This window comes from Temnothorax curvispinosus, unplaced genomic scaffold (assembly GCF_003070985.1).
Source record: "Temnothorax curvispinosus isolate PA1 unplaced genomic scaffold, ASM307098v1 QBEX01006321.1, whole genome shotgun sequence".
Taxonomy (NCBI): Eukaryota; Metazoa; Arthropoda; class Insecta; order Hymenoptera; family Formicidae; genus Temnothorax; species Temnothorax curvispinosus.
In genome coordinates, this window is record NW_020216101.1 from 735,986 (window position 1) to 753,573 (window position 17,588).

At 36.8% G+C, this 17,588-nt stretch overlaps 1 protein-coding gene across 1 annotated transcript in view; it reads right to left on the minus strand.

Annotated features, from left to right (window-relative positions):
* LOC112455685 (dipeptidase 1-like) overlaps nucleotides 1-17,588 on the minus strand; it is a 100,880-nt gene that overhangs the window by 3,605 nt on the left and 79,687 nt on the right. The window contains exons 2-5 of the mRNA XM_025017773.1: nucleotides 2,637-2,966; nucleotides 1,472-1,604; nucleotides 1,178-1,366; nucleotides 454-656 (exon numbers count right to left, since the gene is read on the minus strand). Of these exons, the coding sequence (XP_024873541.1) occupies nucleotides 454-656; nucleotides 1,178-1,366; nucleotides 1,472-1,604; nucleotides 2,637-2,966 (855 nt within the window). The remainder of the gene's footprint in view (nucleotides 1-453; nucleotides 657-1,177; nucleotides 1,367-1,471; nucleotides 1,605-2,636; nucleotides 2,967-17,588) is intronic.

Sequence of the window (17,588 nt, forward strand, 5' to 3'; positions counted from 1 at the left end):
AATCGCCGCCGGTAAATGTTTCGAGCCACTATTGGAACTCTGGCCGCCGCGCGCCGCCCCAGGATAATTATCTGCTCGCTGAAAGAAGATCTGTGAAGGCAGATAGAGAAAAAGAAAAGGATTTTTATCTTCGACACATATCGTGTTGCTCTTTCGTATCGCCAATTGTCTATTTTCGCACTTACACAGCGCGAATTTTGTCGCAAGTAAGTCGTTTAACTCGCACTGGTTAATCTTATATAATTATCCTGATTGTAATTATTGCAAGAAATGTTTTGTACAGAAAAAACGTCGTAAAATAATTTTTATATAATTTTGTTTGTGTGGAAGCTCTTGAAAATTATATTGTGATTAAAATAAATGTTTCTTTTTTTATCTTCAAGCAATTAACGAAAAATATTTAACAATGTTGAATATGTATTTTACAGACTATAGAAATTTCCGTATACTTACCAGTTGCTTAAGAATATCGTCGGGCACATTTCTGGAGGAATTACAAATAGCGAACGCAGAAGAGTGTGAAAAAATGAGTGGCGCTTTACTGATTCTTAGAGCATCCCTCATAGTTGCCCTCGCAGTGTGGCTGAGGTCTATCAGCATTCCGAGTCTATTCATTTCTTTAACTACCATCTCACCGAATGTCGTCAGACCTCCGCCTGAAAGATACATTGATGTTATTTCTGCTTTTATGGATCTATATTAAAAAGATTGCGATGTATATCTTTTAAGTTTGTCAAACAATATTAATACATAACAGTTAGTGTACCATCTATTATTTAATTTATTAAATCTTTATAGTCATAATCTTTGATTTAATTAGCGAAATATTACGATAAATTCTATGTCAAAGAGAAATAGAGATATATCGATATATGTTATACAGGTAATATACGTTTCAATACCATATGGTATTAAATAACATGTTAAATTCTATTATATTGTATTAAATTAATTCAATATAATAGAATTTAACGCGTTTAATACAATATTGATATATATATCATTTACAAAAAATATCAGGAAAAAATATGAACAGAGATATTTTATTTATTTTAAATGTTTACTCTAGTTTAATTTCTTAACTGCAGATCCATGAATCTGTATGAGATCAAGTTCGCAAGTTTCAGCTCTGCTCATTCTGAAGAAGATGTTTATTCCAAACTTGCATCTAATTTACCATCTTCATCGTCGTCTTCCACCGACGAACTTTTCGCCCACGGAGTGTTGCAGGTGTGTGTCAGTGTAAGGTACCGTACACCTAGCTGGTAAAGTGTTCTTAAAACGGCTAAACTACTTCCTAGACTATGCCCACCCTCCACTCCAATCAGGGAAGCAATTCTGCCCCTCCCGTGAGCCTCCAAAATCTCTAGAAGTCAGAAATATGCAGTTGAATAAAGCTGTCGCTTTGTCGATCGCGGCACATTTTATTTTCGAACATTCTACGTTTTGCATTACGGCGAGCTGTACTTACCTCTCGACGATGCAGCGAACTGCATGTGCTGGGAGTATTTTTCTATGAGCCTCTTAATCAGGTCCACCTGTTCCAGAGTCAGCTGGACCGCGTTAAGATACTGAGATTCGCATGGCACGTAAGCGGCCCAAAACTAGAAAAAGAAATAATCGTTGTATATAATTGTCGGAAAGAATTGTATACGGCGAAATAATCCCGAAAAAATACAGGAGATGAAGCATAGAAAAATATTTTATTTTTTTAAGAAAATATGGTTTTTTATTAAAATATACGTTTCAATTTACATTTATATTAAAAAAATCATGGATTAATTAAAATGAAGAAAATATCTCTATATTATGGATGTTAGAAATGTGCAAAAGAATGTAATTTCTATCCGCAGTTATGCAATTTCTTCACTTTACAAGAGAAGAATGCAGTTTTTTGCATCCTTTACAATGTTGTTTGCGTTAAAAAAATTGCTTTTTCTTTTAAATTCCTTTCTCGCACAACTCCTCGCGTAATTGTTGCATTTTATTAAAACTATATTATGCTAAATATATCAAGTTTTCATGTGCAATTTTATTTTAAATTTTACTAGCAAGATAAGTAAAAAGATTCAACGATATTATTTTATAGCTTTGTTTATTATCCTTAGCACACAACGACTATTTCCCCTTAGATCACTATCATTTCTATACAATATATGTGTGCGTGCAAGCATGATACGCGCTTAATGCTCGCATCATTCAGACCTAACGAGCTCCTGAGTGCTCGCATGCGATGATAATCGATGCATTCAATCCGTCACGCTCATAATATCGCCGACACCTGAAACTCGCCTAGTCATCTCTAGTATAGTTTCCGCGAAACATCCGAGCTTAGATTGCTTATTACATTGCATAATAACAAATAATAACAAGTTGCTTCTTGAACGCGTTTCTTGTGATACATTTTACATTAAATATATAAGAAACTTAATAATAAATTTTGATTATAATAATTACAGATAAAGATTTGGTGATATTATATTCTAAGTTGTGTTTGAATAATATTGATTCCAAACGTTCATCTATCGAAGGATATATATTTTAAGACTAAATTTAATTATTTTATTATTTTATTAATTTATTTTGAAATTTTTTTTAAATACACGACTGTGTAGGGTGTAGTATCTTGCAATTACCTGACCGCCGACCATGCCCTGCCGCAGTCTAACCAGATCGGTCTGACTCCACGCGCTCTTGCTCCAGGGCGCGACTTGACGCAGATCCCTGTCGAAATCGAATTCCGCCAACTGGTTATGGAGGAAATTGCGGATGTTCCACGGTAGGTCATTGTGGCCGTCGATCAAAGGCACCTCAGAAAGAACCTGTCGAACGGTTTCCAATCGCTCACGCGGCGACGTCAGGAGCGCGAGCTCCCCATCCGCTGGACGTGGCCCGACTCTGCCCACCCAGGTGCCAATCGACAGTATAATCACGCTTACTGTCCATACACCACTCTGACCGCCACTCTGCAACAGCAGATAATGCAATAGGTAAACTTCCATGTTTTGATTGTGTTTAAAAGATAAAGGGGATAGCTAATCATTTGTATAAAAATTGAATATAAAATATGGACAAATTTTCTTCATTGATAAGCAAAATGTATGTAAATTTTAAACATTAATTAGAATGTAATTAATTAGAGGTACAATTGCTAATTAGAAAATATGACAATATAATGCTAATTAGTTATTAAATGGTTATGACAAAGTATATTATAAATATACTGTATTATAAGTATTGGATTGTTATTATTTTCTAAATTATTACGCAGCATCCACAATACTTTGAGTATTGTGTAAAAAATAAGTTTTTGTTCGAGTGTGGGTGTTGTATACCTATTATCAGAGTCAAAGAGGCTATTTCTTGGCAATTTGTTAGATAAATTGCTGAGCGGAAAAACGAATGACTTTAGTGATGGCACAAAACGATTTAATACCACGCCGTAAAAGTTTTTTTGATACATGTATATTTAGCACAGCATACGAGAATAACGTATTGTTCCCGCGGGATTATCTCGTGTAATGAAGATAGACCGAAAGGGGAACAACATGGGAAGGAGATAGCAACAATCGTCTACACAGCTCGCCCGTTGTTTCCGCATCTTGTACCCTTTGAAGTCGATGACCTCGGAAAACGAGTGATATTTTTGAGAAAGAGACACGCGGCTTTGATAGAGATTCTAAATTATTAAGCCCTGCTCATCCGAGCGATGTCGGTGGATGTTTGCTTGTCGCCGGGATTTGAAATTCAGGGAACGAAACAGTGAATTATTTCTCGAGCGAGGCATCAAAAGCTCTCGCTGCTCACTTTCCAAGGCTCTCTCCTTTGCCAGCCAAGGTAGCTTGCAAATATGGAGGAAAATCGTACACGATGGCCGGGGTTTAATTTTCGCCGCGAGTAATCCGTAGGGACGAACCTGCGGTGCCTTCCCATACGTTATATGATTATATGAAAGAGTAATGTAGATTGTAGATGAAGCATATCCCTTTGTTCCGTACATTATTCTGTTTACGAGATTGTTGAGCGAAAGGAGAAACACGCTCGCTTCAGAGTAAATTCTTTGGAAGCGTGATTGATGGTTTTTTTCTTCTCAACGATGATTGATTATGGAAGAAGCTTATTTATCATGCATTATTTACGTCAAGGATTTGTATTTTTAATCTGCTGCCCAAGTATTACAACGTTAATTTCTGATAAAATAATCGTTGAGTTAAATGAAATTCGTCATTTTTTTAACAAACGTATAAAGCTTCTTTGCGCATTTCTGCTTTTGTATCTTTGAGTTTTACGCCAACGAGATCGAATGGCATGAATCAAAAGGTACATACATAAAAGGTTCAATCGCATCGGAAAATATCAGCTGCGAGAGTCGAGAGATTCGTGTACAAGAGGGATTAGCTCAGCTCGGTGCTAGCCGTGTACAAAAGAACGAGAATTACTTGAGTGCTGAGCAATGTCGTTTAACTGTATCCACTGCCCGACCAAACGACGACCCGCACTACTCGTTGACCGCGGGAATGCGGTCTGTTCATACTCGGCTGGCCATACACGTCGCTTTCTGCGCCAGCCAGGCTCTGAGAGAGCCTCGGCGTTGTTTGAACTTCCGGCGGTCTTACGGAAATATTTGCGCGAAGCTAACTTTAGTTGGCAATAATCATTACGGAATTTACGGTTCATCACACCGTATATTTTCGTAATGTTTCGCGATGTTATTAGATAGGTTGCAATTAAGCATAGATAATATTATTCTCAAAAACGATAATTATTAGGAATTCTTTATAAAACAATAAATTAAAATGAAATTTTTATTCTTGTTTTGCTGAACAATAATATAACTTCTAGATAGATTGAAAATTTATATGCAGATTATAAAGAATAGTTTATTACAAAAAAAAAACCAAATTTTTTATTATTAAAAAGTGTTTCTTTCTTTTTACAGAAAGATAGTTCCAAAATTTCAATTTTGCGTGATATAAAAATTCGTTTAAATGTCAATCGATTCTCCGTATAAAGTAATATAATGTAATTATCAAAATAAGAGATTTTTATTTTCGTTCCCCGCGAATTTAATGGAGCAAGCAAAATGCCGAAATGAGATATAAATCCACTATGACGTAACCCACCGCCTGATGATTAATGAATAGAAAGTGATTTAGTGCCATGAACGATATTGTTGAAACCCTACCCGTTAGTTCGAACGACGATTATACGATCGTTCACTTCTATGGACGATTGATATTGAACCGAATCTATTCAGTTGCTGAATAGTAACGTTACATTCGTCGCACCGTCGCACGTGTCACGCTTATAGCTTTTACCATAACCACGAGTCGATATTGGTTTCATCCGCCTTTGAAATAAATTTTCATAATTTTACGCGTGATCCGTCTCCTTCTACGGAGGGAGACGGACGAGTAATTCATATAAATAATTTCATCCAATTTCATCCAATTCTCACTAGTCAGATTAAATCGTTGATTCCAATACGCTTCAAAGTATGTAGACAAGATAAGAATATACAGAGAATTTTTTAGGATTATTTAAATTATTTAAAGAATTTCAGATTACTTTACTTTTTCCAGAAGTGTATATTTTTTACAATAATATGGCAGGCTTTTAAAGAGATCATAGTATACGATAGTATATACGATAATGTGAATGCAAAACTGTACGGCTCACTGGAATATTTATCGCTGAGAGCTATTCAAGAGAAATTGCCATCATCTAAATTTTGCATTCAGCATCAGCACTCGCGACAACTGCAGTTTCATTAAAATCTAGAAAATACATTCTGCATGCAAGTCTGTAGTCTACCGTTAATATCCTTGAATATGGAAGCGGAAGTGCAGAAGGAGGCTGGGAAAAGAGGCAGGAATGGCAGAGGGAAAGTCTTAAACTGGCTTGCATCCAAATGTCAACTGTAATAAAAGACCGTATTAAAAGATTATAGTCGAGGCGTGCCATCCGTTGAATGTGCTCAGTGGATGCGTGCATCGATGTTTTTGAAGATTCAATCTATGGGATTATTTACTAGGTCAACTAGTCTCATTTATCGCTGTGTATGAGGGCACAAATCACTAAATATTACGTCAGGGAAAATAGCATTTTGTTGCTTTAGATGACTTTTGTTACTTTGCTGTATCAATAGATAAATATATCTGTTAATTTTACGACCGAAGTTAAAAAAGCATTACCTATTATTTATCGTAATTATTTCTGCTCGATTAATATTTTGATAATAAAAGTTATTTTAAAAGTTTGCACATTTTCCGCTATTTCGTAATGAATGGATAATTTGATCCTATCTGGCTCACCGAATGAGCGGCCGCAAAGGGTTAAATTGGGTGGACGATTCGATATTCCGTGCTCGTACGTGGAGCTGCGATATTGCTCGTTTCATAATTAACGCGTCAATTTGGCGATCGACGCCGTTTGGCCATAAAAAAGCGACGTGCCGATTTAAGTCGCGATCCGAATTCTAATAGCCATTTTGGCATAAAAGGGAGCTTTGGCTCTCCAAACGCGCACTGATATCCATGAATTTTTCGGGACAATTGCGAACGCACGATACGATATCAAGCGCGTGGTTCAGTTTACGCGAGTATTATAGTATCCACGCACAACGACATAGAACGTCGTACGTTACGGACAGGAAACATCGTTACATTCGTTATTCAAGTGCTTGAACTACATAGGCAAGCTTCAAAAGGGGTCATGCGAGGCAAACTGGGTTTCGCGGCACTTTTAAGTTTCACCGGGAATATTCTGCGAGCGAGCGAGAGAGAGAGACGAGGGAAAAATTACTTTGTAGCTTCGCTTCCCCGGGGACATCGTAACGTTTGAAATTGCACGGCGGCGGCGCACGGACTCTCTCTTTCTCTCTCTCTCTCTCTCTCTCTCTCTCTCGCTTTGTCTCTCTTTCTCTTTCTCTGCTACTCTGCGGGTGAACTCAAAAAAATTCTAAAAAAACAATCGAAGACTCTCGATCTTTCCGCAACCAGCTTCGCTGGAACCATTTCGCCGGGACTCGCTGTTGGAAAGAAAAATTACTTCGAGATGTTCTTCCAAAGACGTCGTTCCGCCCGAACGGCGGCATGCATTTTAACGCGTCGAGAATTTATACGGCACGGAAGAAACGGAAATTTGCAAAATTTCTGCCATATGTCTCCCTTATAGAATTATGTATTACATTTATGCGAGATCAGGGTACGTTTAGCGAAAGTACTTTTAAAAATGCATTTCATACGCGCGATGCACGTACAGCACGCATGAGACACATATTAAGTGTATGTATATCGAAATAGATACATATTTCGTATAACGATGAGATGCTTGCGAAGATCTTTCTCTTCGAGATATTATTTGATTTTTTCAGATTTTTCAATCATGATCTTCCAGATAGAGCGGGTGCATGTAAGTGGAAATTCAGGGGCAAATGCGCGAACACAAGGCAAGTGAATCGGAAATTCCACGGTCGCAATTCACGTTACGTGACTGAGCGCAATATTTCATGGAAATTTCTCTAGGGATAGGAGAAACGTGAAGATGGCGGGCAATGGTCAGAGAAATGATTCGTATGCTCTTGGAGCATTGAATCTCGCTAGAGAGCATCAGCGATTAGGTGTAAAAACTCTGTGAAGCATATGAAGCGGTGGTTCTTTAAATGTCATCATTCTTATATATAGCCATTACAGAAAAAAGACTTTATTCCCTGTATTCCCTTTATAATCTGTATGGTCATTTTATAATATTTATATTTATATAATTTAATTTGTCACGCGTACTTTAATTCATTATTACCATGCGTAAATTATCTGATTTCCTCAACTTTTACATCCTAAATTCTGTTCGTGTTGTTTAATTATAAAATTTCGGATGCAGCTTAAATATTCATATGACAATTTAAATGAATAAAAATTATGCGATATGCCTTCTATTACATATGGTTTTCCAGTTTTGTTTCGCTGTTAAAAATACTGCCGGTGCATATTTTAGAGCGCGACGTGTTCTCGTCACAGTTGCAATTTTTCGACGCGTCCAAGCGAGCGCCGCGCGGCCAACGTGATTTGCGACGGTCAGGCATTACACATGTAAGCAAGGCACGTCAGTGGCAATATTCCCGTCAAAACTGCGACACTTGTCACGAGGATACGTCACGCTGATCTGTCACGGCGCGAATGTTTTATGATTCCGATATGATAGAAAAATGTCAGCGCGCGTGCAACCCCACGCGAATAAATTACTCGACGCTGCACCCCGTGATAATACGAAAATCGGTGAGTGGATTTACGCGACTAACGGCGTGTATTTTCGCAGGGGGGGAGGGGAGAGGGCGATCTTTAGCTCCCTGGGAAAAAAAGCGGATGCGATTTTCGCGCTATTCCTGTCGCCGAGGAAAATCGACGACCGGCGCAAATGGATGGTGGTTCGGGCGCAATCCGGTAAAGCATCGGCCGCGGAAGCGCCCGTGAAGTGCGATAGTCCTGCGAGAAAACATCGAGACAAAAGGATGGAAGAATCCGCGTCCGTACGGAACCTTCCCTTTATTCCGCTCCACTTCCTTTTTTCCCTTCCTTTTACCGTGACGTGTTTTGATTCCCCGGGTACGCGCGCCGAATTGCAGCTACCTAGATTGTGGCCGTTCGTAATCGATACGGTCGTTTCGGCGGATATACTCTCGCGCCCCGGTTCCGTGAATATTTCTCGCACATTTCCGAGTTGGCGCAGCGCACACTCGTGTTTAAGTTAATTTTGCAGATCACTCGCCGTATATGATACGGAGTAAATTATGTATGAGACTTTCACATGCTGGAAGTAGGAATCTGGCATGCGGGCAAAGAGATTTGAGGTATTCTGGGTATGACCCAAAAACAGAGTTGAATCGTTATAAGAAATGTTAGTGCTTCTGTGTTAAAGTTATTATATTTTGTCATTTCTTTTATGACGTTTATCTTATATAAGAAGAAAAGGCGCGTATTTTATTTTTCAGCAGTATAAATAATAACAAGTGTGAGACTTATTATTAATCATAAATTGTCTCATAATCTAGTCTAGAAAATAAGAGATAATATATTGTGTAAAATAATTCAATTAATAAATTTTACTGATTTAATAATAAATAAATAGTTCTGTTTATTATTCAAATATTTATATTGTAATCTTAATTAAAAGGCTTCTTATACAAGTACGGTTAATTGTGATATTTTGATAGCAGTATACAATTTTTTACTAATTAACAGGAAACTATTGAGCTAAAAAACTTCACTGTTATTTAATTAAATATTCCATTGTTCATATTTGCTCAACAGTTCATGTATTATTAAAGTACATATATTATTAAAGAGTAGCCAGATATCATGCGAGAGATAATTCTTTGTAGTTCGTGGAATTACGCGATAGGCAAAGGGTGAAGTGGTCGTAGAAGTGTGACACACGTGATCAAGAAACAAAGGACCGGGGACAAAAAAAGAGATAAAACTGTCGCAAACTTTTCAGTCTCGAGCTCGGGAACTTTGTTATTTCCCTGGCAGAGGATTCATACGTAGCGAGCACAGCGGTGGTGCAAAGGGTGCAATTTGTGTGCGCGGGTGTAAAGGATGGTGGGCGCGACGTGAGAAAGAATCAGGCATTGGGGGGCAAGATAGCTCAATGCGAGAACTTGGAGCATAAAACTTCGAGATTGGAAATATTTCGCGTTGTTATTTCTCCATTCTAGAGCTCGAAGTCGCGCTTTGCGTTCGATAGCTTCGCCAGAATTCGCGTAAATCAACAGATTGGAACTTTTTCGCTGATTGTGAGTATCGTTCGTTTACTTTCGTAATTTCGGTGTGTTATTCCGATATGCAATTATATACGGAAAAAACGCAGTGTTTTATGTTTAACGACTCCCTCGATCTTAATTAGAATGCAATTTGCGATGCAATAATTTGGCAACTCTAATAAAAATTTAGTACCGATGATATTTTTTAGAATAATTAACAGAATACACGTAAAGCGATACGTGTAAAGCGATAAGTGGTATTTCATCCAAAACAAACATCCTTCTCTTCATTATTATTAAAAAAGTTACTTTAGTTTATATTTTTGTATTATTAGCAATATTTTCGACAAACATACAGTTAATCTAAATATACGTTTATAATTTATTTATTTATTCCTAAATATAGAAACAAAATATTTAATAAATTTAAACGTATATGTATTTGCAAACACACACACATAAATTTTGTTGCATCTCTCGCGATCTAATTACCAACGAACGTTCACACAGAAGCATCCACAATGAGAAACGTCAACAATACTGCCTCACGGTTTAATAAAGTCATGCGGTTACCGTGGATTCGCAAGTGCTTTTTCTTTCAGCTGCGTCCTACCATAAGCTCCGGTCTAAACTAATTTCACTGTGTGCTGTCACGCGTGAGGCGCTATGTACTGCTATGCACGCACAAAGGCGTGATGAAAAAAACGATCCCTCTTTCTCTCTCTTCCCCTCGACCTTCCCCTTTCTCTTTCTCTATCTATTTTCACTCCTTCTATATGGTCTATATCTGGTCTATATCTAGGCTCTCTTTCTCTGTATTCCGCGTTTTCTTTGCATCTCGTGTTCTATGTGCATCCGCGTAATTTTCTTCTTTTTCGATTTTAATCTCGTTTGCCGCCGCTAATTAGTCGGCTAACAAGTACCTCCAATCGTTCACAGCCGGGACTGCATTACGTACCGCAAATACGTACCGTTAACCGAACTATTGTTATAAACCCTATACCGCCGATTTTAATCGCTTTCGAGCCAAGCGATTACCGAATTACGGCCACAAATTTATTTCTGTTTCGAATCCGCGGTCGTTTCGATACGATTTTCCTTTTTCCATTCTAGCAATCAGGTGCAATAGTCGATAATCGAGACTTTGTTTCGGTGTATTAACCTGCGCTAATTAAAATATTTTTAGCCATGCTTAGTCGATGTGCATAATAATTTGCTTTTTACATATGATTGACTGGGAACTGACGTTAATTAAAATAAATTCACATTATAGGCGAGTATTGCGTATTGAAAGTAGAATGGCGGTTTATTGACGGGAAGTCGATCAGTTTTCCATAACATGCGGCGGGTGCTGGGCACACCTACGAATACACACATTTCACTGAGGCGTTTCAGATACGGTGAAAATAAAATCTCTTTGTGTATTTTTGCGTGACGTCAAACGAGTTTTCGACCGCGTGTTTCTTCGGACCGTTTTTTTTTTCGACAAAAAACATCAAAATTCAAATCTGTTATCCGCAACAATCGAATTCAATTTGCGTAGTGATACAGTTCTGTAATCAATATTCATACAGGCGCGATAAAATTCCGTCTAAAAATGTTGATACAACGAAGATATTTTTTCACTTGAAATCCAAAAAAAGAAAAAAAATACTCGCTCTGACAGCACGACAAAATTCACATGTAGAACGTGTTAACTCCGTGATACAACATTCGCTTGATGTTTAACACCATTATGTCGCAGGAAGGGTAACGGATTGACGGGCTCGAAAACCACTTTGATACGGTACCCGGAGTTGTGCGCGAGTTTCGAATCGATGGTGGTAAACCGCATCTTCGACGCACGAATCGCGCGATCCAAAGTTCGCCGAACGCCTGAGGTCTAAAGGGAACTTGATTTCCGATAAATTTGCGGCACACAGTAGGGACCGGGCAAAACAAGTGTGATACGATCTTTATACGGAAAACTTACGTCGATCGATCGTGGCATTAGTCGCGTCGGTGCTAAATGATGCTTTGCAAATCGCCTAGATTTACTTGGTAATCAATATTTGAGGAATTGTGTTAGCCTAAATTTTATCAGATGCCACTTTTAGTGACAAAACCCTGATATTTAATATAATGACATTTAATATAATTAGAATTCTATATAGGTAATTCTATACAGAATTATATAGACAATACTATGTAAAGAAGCAAATAATGATTGGCACAGACAGAATTCTCAATTTTATTAAATACTTTATTAAACTCAATTAAATATATTAAAGATAAAAAGATATTTTTACGGTCGTCCATAATATTTAAAAACGGAGTTCATAATATGTTTTTTCGATAATCTCGTCAGATATTTAAAATTTTGTCTATATTCACCTTGTTTTGATCCGCATATGTAAATATTATTTGAAAGATAAAACGATTGAATCGATGTTATATTGCGTTGGTACAAACCGAATTTTCGGCTTTCGTTTTTTTAGGGATCTATGCGGAAATGTCTAAATCCGCAAATGTCACGCGCATGAAGTATAAGGGACATGCTTCTTCGTAGGTGGAGCGCGAAAACACAAAAATGTTTTGCTTACGAGAACAGTCGATTGCACTCGTGTAACGACTTTCTACAGTCGGATAGATTGAAATGTGAAAATAGCGCTGAGCTTTGTGTAGGCAAACAGGAAAACAAACCAGCCGGGTATCGGAAAAGCATACGGTGCTTTCAAACGCGAAATATTGTTGCATGGATTCGCTCAGCACGAATTTGCGCACCCAATTTTAGTACTCTACTACCGGGGTAGTTATCGGGAAGAAAAGAAGAGCATTATTATTTTTATCGATTCATTTTATATCGGGGTAGAAAGTTATTTATGGGGGCAGCAACTTGGTTGCAAACCTCTTCGTAGTACAGAATCTCATCAAAATTTATAAAAGATCGACTTTATTTATTTTCAAATATATAATATAAATATCTATATAATATAAATTTAATATAAACATCTTATCGCCAACAATTATGTGTGGCTACTCTACATTGGAAACTTTTTAATATTTTATAATATCCTGATTTTATCGGTAATAAACTTTTCTTAACAATAACTTATTTATAATCCAATGATATCCAGTCAATAGTATTCGTAACTTTCAAATAATCACAAAAATAATAGTAGTCGTATTTTTTTAAAGAATTTAAAGGATTCGTATAGAAACAACTGTGGTCCTTCTTGCGTACGCGTTAACGTAACAATTTTCGCTTATTGATATCACAGAAAGCTGTATGCATTGTCAAGTATAACTCAATATTATCCGCACCGCAGGATATGCCGCAGCATTCGAGTAGCTGCGAGTAAGGCCAGATACTCGTGGCGAAGTTATGCGCAGCATTTGCCCGCGAGGACATAACTCCGTGCGCAAAGTTGGCAGAGAACAGCGTTGGCGTCCCTTCCGCACTGGAATAACAAACCACCCATGTTACAACTGGGAAGCGCCAGAGGTAGATGCTGAATTCGATTTAAACCAAGCCTGTTAACTGTTTACTTCCGTAAGAATTATTTTTTATTTATATTGCAGATAAAAGATTGTGAAATATACAGATCATAGATATCTTTAAACTTTACATAATTCAATTATTGCATATTATCCAATAAAATAACATTTTTAAATTTTTTAAATTAAATCTCTCATATACAGATACAGATATATAATGCTAAAAATTGTAAATTTTATTTCACTATTATTTATATGAACAATATTATAATAGTTTTACGCGGGAGAAGGTAGAGAAAATAATATTTCGAAACTTGGATAGAAAGAGAAAGTATTGTTATTGATAATACCATATATTATGTGCATTTTTATTTTATTGAAATAATTTTATTATATCACTCTTCACGGTATTATGCTCTGATTCCATTTTTATACTTTATTCAAAATGAAAAGAGTACATATAAGATTAGCATCGATTTCAAATCAAATTCTCGACGTCTGTCAAAATCAACGCCGTGTGATTATAAAAATAAGATTTATATGCATCTGCTACTTTCCAGGCCAATGTGTGATATTGGGGAGCGCACACATTGAAATATACGTTCATTTCGTAAATTCGAGGTACGCATATAGCATCTTCAAATTCCGAGCACGCGAAATACACATCTGACGTGGAAAGAGACTACTCGTACAGGATTTGCCTGAATATTACGTCTATGACTTACTCTGCACTACGTACGTGCCCCCATACAGAATCTCGAGCAGTCGGGCTCTGCTGAAAATTGGTCAGCGAAAAGTGCGCGTGATAGATGTTGAGTTGTATGTTGTATTCTGAGTCGCAACGCGCTGAGTTTTGAAAAAAATAATTTTTTTGAACGATTTGAATTTATAATGTCTCTTTCAATATATGCTATGTATACCAGAGAACTGATAAATACGTATAAATTCCAAGTTATCAATCAATTTTCCAAGTTATCAAGCAACATATTACAATTAATAAGAACTATGAAAAGTTATTAGCAGTTATTATGTACAATGATTATTTTTTTAAACTGAAAAATTCATAATTTTTTGCAAATCTTGTATCAATTTGCAGCAAGTATTTAATCCTAATTACAAATAGCTTAATGTCAAGAATTTTTTAAAAGTTTATAAAAAATAAAACTTGATGGATTACACACATTCTGATTACAATGAAATGATTTCAATAATTTAAATTAATACATATACAATTTATTTAGAACAACAATTCCATTTCTTGTAAAAATTATAAAAAGACCTTTAAAATTCGCGTGATAAAACAAGTCGCGATGCGCTTAATGCAAATGCATTGGAGTAAAATTTAACATCACACGGTAAAAACATTTACAACTTAATTCGCATTTATGTTTCAAACTGATGGTACAGTCGCGATTTGTGGCTACACGCAAATAAAGAATTTTACATAAAAAATTACGTGCGACGTGCGATTCGAATTATCAATTAGGAGTTCGTGATATGGCATTCGTGATCCAAGCAGTTCGTGGAAAATTCATTGCGGACAGATTCGATAATCCAACTCGCGGGAAGAGATGTAATTAAACGCCTTTTCATCCATTCACAGAATTGCGCGATATGCAAAATTAGTAGTCGCTTGATCCGATCGTGTGCTTGATAAAACGAACAGATCGCCGATCGTCATTCATTATCTCCCTTTCGACTCGTAAAAAAAAAGCCAAATAGAACTCACCAAGTGTTCGTAGTATATTTCCACATTCCACTGGCGAACAATATTTACGTAAATAAAACAAACGAATCTTATGTAGACACTAGAAACACAATTCGACTACCGATTGCAAATCGATAGTTAAAGAAAAAAGTGAAGCTTTTGTTACTCCAAACGAGAAATAACGACACACGTGTAACTCGTTTATTGGAAATTCTTACAGAGGTAGAAGTTTGTTCTCCCGCATTCCTTTTTCTGCTGACCGTTGTTAGGTGAGGTACATATGGCACGCTTCTCGTTGCTGTGTAACAACCGTTTTTAATGAACCGTACTTGTAATCCTTGCGGCAACGATAGAAACACAATAGTAGAAACTGGATGCGGTACAATCTGGTGAGTTCAATGCGCCATCGTTTTTTTGCAATCTTGCTGTATTTACTACATTATTTTGCACTAAGTTTAAACGTTTCGCAGAAGATATGAAAATGTAATGTTTTGCGGATAATTATAAAAATGAAATATAAACTCGCCATATTTTATCATAACACCTGTTTAATTAGTTAACGTGGTTAATAAAGTTAAATTTAATTAATTACAAGTTCTTACGGAGTTTCTCATTAATCAAGCAATTTATATTATATTACGTAGCTCATTAATGTTATTTGATAAAAGATTTAACGTTACTATATTATACGGATAAAAAATTTTAACGCTAATATATATACGGTCAAGTTTTACTTTATTATGATTTTTTAAAATATAAAATTGCATCTCTCTCTCTCTCTCTCTCTCTCTCTCTCTGTGTCTCTTTCTATTTCTATCTCTATCTTTATCTTTTTCAGTTCTAATTGGAAAATTTGACATCTGAAGAACAGACTCGTTTCTTTTGACGAGAAATTTGTTAATATTCTATTCGGAAAATAATGATTTTTATTGTAATACTCTCAGGACAGCTCTTCATTATTCACGAAATCACTCGTCAAAATCCAACTAGGAGCAGACCGCCGAAGTGTCGCTCATTATCGGGACTATTCTTTTCGTCGCTGAAACGTACGCGCGGCGTTTTACTGAACTGTCGACCACGTTCAATCATTCGGTGCACGCCATCGTCTCTAATTACACATCGCTCTCGCTGAGTACTTCTCATTATCGAGCACAACATAGTCTCACCGCGTCTCCCTGGAAGTATTTTGCAGTTACGGTGGATCGATCTTCTTCAGCGTTCCAGGCCTCGCTTGGGTCGAATTAAGTGCCGGCACTTAATTATTTAATAGCCGGCGGGAAAATGCGATCGAGAAGGGAATCGGGAACGTGACGATTAACAGCTGCCGTGCCGAGCCTCGTGAATCGCGCGCTTATGATAATGAGGCATGGGTATCTGCGATAATGGCGTTTTCGAGTTCCTGCGCGTCTGAAAGCGATTTGGTGAGACAGAAGGGTATCTCTTGCGAAAAGTCTCTGTACTGGAGAAAAGATACAAAAGTTTAATATTTTCAAGTCTTATTAAACTCGAGAAATAATGAAAGATAGTTTTGAAATTCGCGGATGAGGCAATTTTGAAATTTGAATAAAGTAAAACAAATCTTTTTTGCCTGTGTTTTTGTACACGTAAATATAAAAAAAGAAACAGAATGTTTCCAATGCATTTGTCAAATACAACCCAAAATTAAAATATTATTGCTCCAGTATTCATTTTTCAGATACTTTTGCTTCTTAAAAGAGAACTCGCAAACTTTTTAAAATTTAATTTACCTTTAGAGATATTATAAACGATATTATAAACGAGATATTATAATCTTTCTTAAATATTCATCATGGTGTGATACTTAATTGTATTGCAAATAACTATATATATTCAAATAATGCGAATGTACAGATATTTTTGCATTTCAGATAATATTTAAATATTGTCAATACTTATTTGCGTATAAGAGATTAGTGTGTTTGTCAGAAACACAGTTAATATTCATAAATAATTATAAATTATTAATATAATTACTGTTAATTTCGTCACGCTCATGACAAGCTATTAAAAGAAAATCATTGAGATTTGCCAAAGTACATGAATTACCAATTTTATAGAACTATTGAAAATTCTGCATAACACGATCAAACTTAGACGTGATCACAGCGTGCAACGGAAACACCTTAAAATGTCCGCCCCAATAGTAATTCTCCAGGAAAAACCGAGTGGAAGAAAAGGGAAAACATTTCACGAAAGTTAGACACTCGTGACAAGGATGCGAAAAAACAGGAGCAAAGGGAGCGAGTTAGAGAGAGGAAGGGTAGCGAGTAGGAAGAGGAGAAGCCACGAAACTTTTAAACGGGTCAGGAGGTCTTGTTCAAAAAGTCGTTCGCGAAAGCTACGCCCGCAAGCATGATATCGCAAGAAAACTCCTTTTTTCCTCTCCCGGTCTCGGTAAAAAAGGGTCTGCGAAAACTTTAATAAGCCATGCCACGCCGGCATGCCTCAATATTTAAACAACGTTCCCGCCGCCGCGCCGCCGCGATATTGTCTCGCATGAATGGACACCTCGCAGAAATTGATGTCGCTGTAATAGTTTTCTTATTCGTCGAGCGAGTCCGGAATCAGTCCCAATCTCGTCGCGACGACATCGCATTTCTTTTACATGTATCTTTCCACATC